This window comes from Nansenia antarctica (assembly GCF_963989245.1).
Source record: "Nansenia antarctica genome assembly, chromosome: 5".
NCBI lineage: Eukaryota > Metazoa > Chordata > Actinopteri > Argentiniformes > Microstomatidae > Nansenia > Nansenia antarctica.
Genome location: NC_137690.1, coordinates 16,993,307 through 16,999,322, shown reverse-complemented (window position 1 = coordinate 16,999,322; position 6,016 = coordinate 16,993,307). Strand labels below are relative to the sequence as shown.

At 53.9% G+C, this 6,016-nt stretch overlaps 1 protein-coding gene across 1 annotated transcript in view; it reads right to left on the bottom strand.

Annotated features, from left to right (window-relative positions):
- setbp1 (SET binding protein 1) overlaps positions 1–6,016 on the bottom strand; it is a gene marked incomplete at both ends in the record, with an annotated part of 40,697 nt that overhangs the window by 20,502 nt on the left and 14,179 nt on the right. Inside the window, 5 exons of the mRNA XM_080531406.1 lie at positions 1,579–2,623; positions 2,809–3,016; positions 3,260–4,462; positions 4,634–5,434; positions 5,661–6,016. The exon at positions 5,661–6,016 is cut by the window's right edge and continues 81 nt beyond it. Coding sequence (XP_080387532.1) covers positions 1,579–2,623; positions 2,809–3,016; positions 3,260–4,462; positions 4,634–5,434; positions 5,661–6,016 — 3,613 coding nt within the window. The remainder of the gene's footprint in view (positions 1–1,578; positions 2,624–2,808; positions 3,017–3,259; positions 4,463–4,633; positions 5,435–5,660) is intronic.

Sequence of the window (6,016 nt, the reverse complement as noted above, 5' to 3'; positions counted from 1 at the left end):
TGGAGGAAGGGGGAGAACGTGGATGAAGGGAGTTGGGGGAGAGTATGAATGTAGGTTGACAGGACAGAGAGTGTAGTGGGGGAGAGAGGGGGTAGGGGAGGATAAGGGAAGACAGGGGACTGGATAGAGTTAAAGAGTGGAGAGAGAGAGAGAGAGAGAGAGAGAGAGAGAGAGAGAGAGGTGAATCTAGAGAAGGGGAAGAAAGGAAGACAAATAGAACAGGAGGAGAGAGTAGAGTGAGAAAGAGAGGGACTTAGAGAGCGGGAAAGGTGGGGGGGGTAGTGTGTGTATGAGTCATCCCTCCGTGGGTCCCAGGGGGTGGGGGGTGTATTCTAACTGAGCCCCTGGCTTCTCCTCCCCTCCACTGGACTAGGCCTAGGCCCCAGTCATTAAAGTCCTGGCAGTCAGCCAGCTCTTTTAACACAGGCAAGGGCCTTTTACGGCGTGTCTGTAGAAAATAAATCACACTGGGTGAATAATATATCTTTGGGAGAGGCATTGGCAGGAGGGGAGGAAGGGAGGAAGGGGAGGAAGGAGAGAGATTGGTGAATTATAGTCGTCTCCATCCATGCATTACGCTCTCTCTCCCCGGCCAGATGTGCTCAGAGTCTGCAGATTACAGAATGTACCCCAAAACACATAGTAGCTCAGAATTGTGTGTCTGGAGCTCTCTGTGTGTGTGTGTGTGTGTGTGTGTGTGTGTGTGTGTGTGTGTGTGTGTGTGTGTGTGTGTGTAGGCCTGTAACAATTCAAAATGTTGCTGTACAATTAATTGTCTCAGAAATAATTGCGATTAACAATATAACATTTTGATTCACTGTTACGTGACTGAGATAATGTAATAACACAGCTACCTATGAAGTAAACCATGCCTCTTTTATTATCATAAAACATATTTTTTTAACATAAAATGTAACATGTATCCTCATCAATAAAAAAGGGACTGTGTGTCATCTAGTTGTGTGTAGGTATGTGTTTTTAGCATGTTCATGTTCTATCAGCATGTTGTGATGTGCTTAAACATGCAGAGCAGCTATCTAGCTAACACAATGCTCTTTGTTGTTAGCCGGCTAGCTAGCTAGCGTGTTGCAGCACAGTCAAAATTGCCATTAGACAATTATTTCAGGCCTGTGTGTGTGTGTGTGTGTGTGTGTGTGTGTGTGTGTGTGTGTGTGTGTGTGTTTGTGCATGTGTTGTGTGCCTCTTTGCCTACGACACCACCATATGAATGTGTCTGGGTGTCCAACTGGGCAGGCATATTATGGAATAATCCACTTGAGGTTTGGGACTGCCAATAATGCACAAAGTACACCCAAGAATGTATTTAAACGTGTGATGAACTGATGAACTGTCCCCTGTGTGCTGTAGCCAGGAGTGTACGCTGATATAGATTTAGAGTGGGCATAAAGATCAGAGCCGTGCACAGGCTTATGGAAGGGCAGGTGCTGTTTCGGATGGGGACCGGGGACTGGGGGGCTGTGTTATAATGTTAAAAACATGGTGTGGGACTGTGTTATAAGCTTGTGTTATAAGCTTGAAAGTGTAAAATTGTGTTATACCATAATAATAATCCTTTACCTGTGAGTGTGGGACTGGGGCACCGGGATAACTGCTCTTTCCGGGCATTTTCAAAAGACATCACTCCCTCCTCTCCAAACACCGCTAGTCCTCTCCTTCTGCCCCTCCCACTGCCCTCCTCCTCCCGCGACCCGTTGAACAGATCAGAGGTCAGCTCTGACCGTTGCAGTTGGCTGCTGTAGCTGCTTAGGAAGCTGTTCATTGGCTGTCCAGGTTGGTGTGAGCGGAACTGGGCGTCAGCCACAGAGAGAGAGGAGAGGTTGTCTGACTCAAACATCCCCATCCTGGACCCTCTACCTCCACCTCTCTGCTTTTCCAGACGCTTCATAGAGCACTGATTGGTCATCTCCCGCCTGTCACTCATCAGGTTGAGCCTCCCATTGGTCTTGGCCCCGCTGAAGAGCCCGCCCAGCTCCTGTCTGTCCCGGGGGGAGAGGAGGGGCTCGTCCTTGTGCTTGTGTTTGTGTTTGTGCTTCCTCTTGTGGAGGCGAACCCCTCCGAGACTACCGCCACCACTGCCCAAGGATCCCAGACCTTCTCCCCGGCTGGACGAGCCCTGGAGTGGGCCACTGGAGCCACGGAGCTTGCCCCCTGCCTGGAGCTTGGAGTGTCCCCCAGAGTGGAAGGCTTTAGGTGGGGGGACAGCAGGCCTCATGAAGGGAGAGGGGGGAGCAGGGCCCAGGGGGTGGTGGGGCAGGTAGAGAGGGGGTGCCTGGGGGTAGTAGCCCAGACTAAGAGGAGGGGCGTAAGGCATGGCGTACGGTGCTGCATAGTAGTTCCCCCCCGCCAATGGGTATCCATATCCCTGGACAAAAGGCAGCTTTGTTGTGATTGGTTCGCTGGCTTTGGCGGGACGGCCGCGCCTCCTCTTGGCCTTTAGCTCGGCGCTCCTGCGGAGGTATGGGGCATTGTCGCAGGTGTAGGGGTCGTAGGTCAGGGGGTAGTAGTGGTGGAAGTTGAGGCGGAAGATGGAGGGGTAGGGGTGCTGGGAGTAGCAGGCGTAGCGCCGGTGAGACACACGAAGCTGTTGGAGCTTCAACACCACCTAGCAGGGAAGAAGAGGAGAGGGGTTGGAGGGTTTCACGTCACACACTGAAAACACAAAACACCTTTAGAGTATAGCTTCCAGTCAGTGCTTTAGTCAAACACTTGATCATTGTATTTCCTTTTTTGGGGTTTATTCTATTTGAAAATTGTAGTGAGATGTTGGATGAAATTTGATTTGCTGACCTCTTCAAGCTCAGACAGGAAGTGCAGGTGGTCCCGGCTCTGCAGGCACTTCCTCTTCCTCCGATGGTGTTTCTGCTTCTTATCCTGCTGGGACAGGAAGCTGTCCACCTCCGCCACCTGACGCTCACAACGCCCTCTATTGGCCCTGCTGGAAGCCTCCAGTGCTGCAGCCTCCGCAGCTTCAAACCCACATAAGTCAAACGAGTACCTGCAACACATAGGAACAGCCTTTACTAAGCAGAAGATCAATATAATATAGCAATATACAGTCCATCAATACTGTGTATTCGTGATAGGTGTACCACTGCTGTGTTTGCCAGGTCTCTCAAACTAAATTGATTATTCATCCCGAAAGCCATCCCAAGAGCAAACAAACAGATCAACTCAATGAAAAGAAACATTCCTAGATAACATGAGGACGAAAAGATTAACCAGAAAAGTGACGCAATACCTGCGTCGACCAGCGGGGCCTTTCTCCGTTTGGTCCGACGTGCTGTTGTTGTCCGTCCCTATCCCGCTGTCGCTGGGAATCGTCTCCTCACTGTGTGATTCACTGATGGGAGACAATGTTGCGTCTTTGACTGACGCTCCCTCTGACAAGTGGGAGGGTGAGTTGGCCAGGAGGCGGGGAGGTGACAGCTTCCATCCCCCTGATAGGAGACCCCTCCCCGTAGGTTTGGAGGGCAGGGCAGAGATGGGCTGCAGACTGGGCATGGTGGCATCGGAGTGGCTGGGTCTGAGGCTGGGGACACTAGAGCTGGGAGGGGGGGTGGAAGGCACTAGGAGGCTCTCATAGAGGCTGGAGAGGGTCACAGGCATGGGGGGCTTGTCCCTGGCTCGAAGGGGGTTTGCTTGGGTCTCCGCCCTGGGTTTCCTCCCTCTCTTCTTCCCAATGTAGATGGTTCCTCTCTTGCTGACGTTGATCTGCTTCCCCAGACGAGCTTCGATGGTGGAGGCCATGGCCGTCATGGCGGAGGTGACAGGGGCGGAGGCCGACTTCAGTGCCAGGCTGCCATTCTGACTTGAACCAGATAGGATCTCATTCAGGATACTCTGCACTTTGCCCAGCTTCAGCTTCTTCACCGGCCGAATGTGGCCACTCCCGCGTTTCAGTTTCAGTCCATTAGCATTGGTGCTAGTAGGACCAGAGGCAATTTGGGCTAGTGTGGTTAACGTGTTGGTCTTCCTCCTGCGGCTAAGCATCTGGGGGCTCTGGCGGGCCAGAGGGCTGAGGGGGGAGGGGGAGGTGCCCTCGTGGATGGTCTCCACAGTGAGAAGGGGTTGCTTTTTGGGGCGTCCTCGTTTCCTCTTGGCTGGGGTGTGGACGGTCAGGCTGTCTGTGTTGGTGTAGAGGGGGCTGGAGGGGGTGATGGGGAAGGCAGAAGGGGGGTCAACCATGGCCGACAGGGGGCCACTGCTGTCCCTATGAACATGACTGAGGGGGCTTCTGGCCTTCAGGTAGGACCACCTGTCCTTGGTCTTGGGTTGTCTGGGGTTGGGGCTAGGGTTGGGGTTGGCTCCGGGGCTGGGGTTTGGGCTAGGGTTGGCCCTAGGGCTAGGACTGGGGTTAGGGCTGGGCAGTCTGGGGCTGATGTTGGCCCTGGGGCTGGGGTAAGGGTTGGGACTGGGGTTAAGGTTGGCCCTGGGGCTGGGGCTAGGGCTAGGCAGTCTGGGGCTGGGGTTGGCCCGAGGGCTCGGGCTGGGGTTGACCCGTGGGTTGGGGCTGGGGTAGGCCCGGGGGTTGGGGCTGGGGTTGGCCCGTGGGCTAGGGTTGGGGTTGGCCCGGGAGCAGGGGTTGGGGCTGGGGCTGTGGTTGGCCCTCGAGCAGGGGTTGGGGCTGGGCAATCTGGGACTGGGGTTGAGGGTGGCCCTAGGGCTGGGGCTAGGGCTGGGGCTGTGGTTTGCTCTGGGACTAGGGTTGAGGTTAGGGCGCTTGTGGGGGTCTATGGTGGTCCTAGGACGCCCTACAGGGTTCTTCTTCATTCTGCTTTGAATGCCGGTTGACTCTAGATCAGTCCTGCTTACCGTCCTCTCTCCTCTCTCGGCTCTGTCCCCTCTTTCTCCTTTCTCAGATCTCTCGACCCTCTCTCCTTTTTCTCCTCTCTCTCCTCGTATGCCCCTCTCGCCCTCTAGCTCAGGTTGACTCCCGTCTATACTTCTCCAGCCCCGAGAGTCACTTTTGTGGAAGTCCATCTTGTGAGCCACTTTGGGCTCTGGGGGCCCTGGTTGGATCTTCTCTGTGGTGTCTGAATCCTGTGGCTTCTCTGACTGATGCTCTGTAGAGAGTGACTCGTGAAGAGATTGCCTCCTCCTCCTCTTCCTCCCTTTTCCTTCCTCTGTCAGCGAGGGCATCTCCCTCTCCTCATTCTCTCCTCTCCTCCCCATGTTCTCTCTCTCTCTTTCCTCTCTTCTCCTCTCTTCACGGAACAACTCTGGTGTCTCCTCCCTACCGTACTTCTGCCTTTCTTCTGGAATTAACAGACCCTCCATCCCTTTCTCCATTCGCCTTCCCCACAACAGCTCGGCATTGTGGGTGTTACCCAGTGTCCTTGGGGAATCCTTCCTGCCATACTTCCTCTTGATGTTCCCAAAGAGCTGCTCACTGACCTCCTGCAAGCCCCTCCCCCTGGAGAGAGAGAGAGAGAGAGAGAGAGAGAGAGAGAGAGAGAGAGAGAGAGAGAGAGAGAGAGAGAGAGAGAGAGAGAGAGAGAGAGAGAGAGAGAGAGAGAGAGAGAAAGAGAGAGAAAATGTTGGTTTGGTTATAAAATCAGTGTACAAAAAGTCTGATTACTTCTCTCATAGCTATAACAGTTATGATAAGGCTAACCATGTATGGGTGTCTATCTACATACCTGCTGAGAGAGGTCAAGTTCAGAACACTTGCGTCCGTGACCACAGGTAAGGCGTGATCCGGAGTCAGGGATCGCTGGGGGGAAGGACTTCCTGGGACTCTCTTGGAGAAGGGTGGGGCTGGATCAATGAGAGGGCTTCTATTGGCTCCACCTGGTTCTCTGGTGGTCTCTGCCTCCACTGGATTGGCCGGAGATGCGGATGGTCCAATCGAAGACGTAGCCCAGTCTGGAGTGTGTTGGTGTGTGAGTGTGTGTTGTGACTGTTGAGTGAGTGTGTGTTGTGTCTGCTGAGTGTGTGGAAGTGTGTGTGTGTGCAGGAGGGGGTGTCTGGGCTGGTGTTTTGGTGGTGGTGGTGG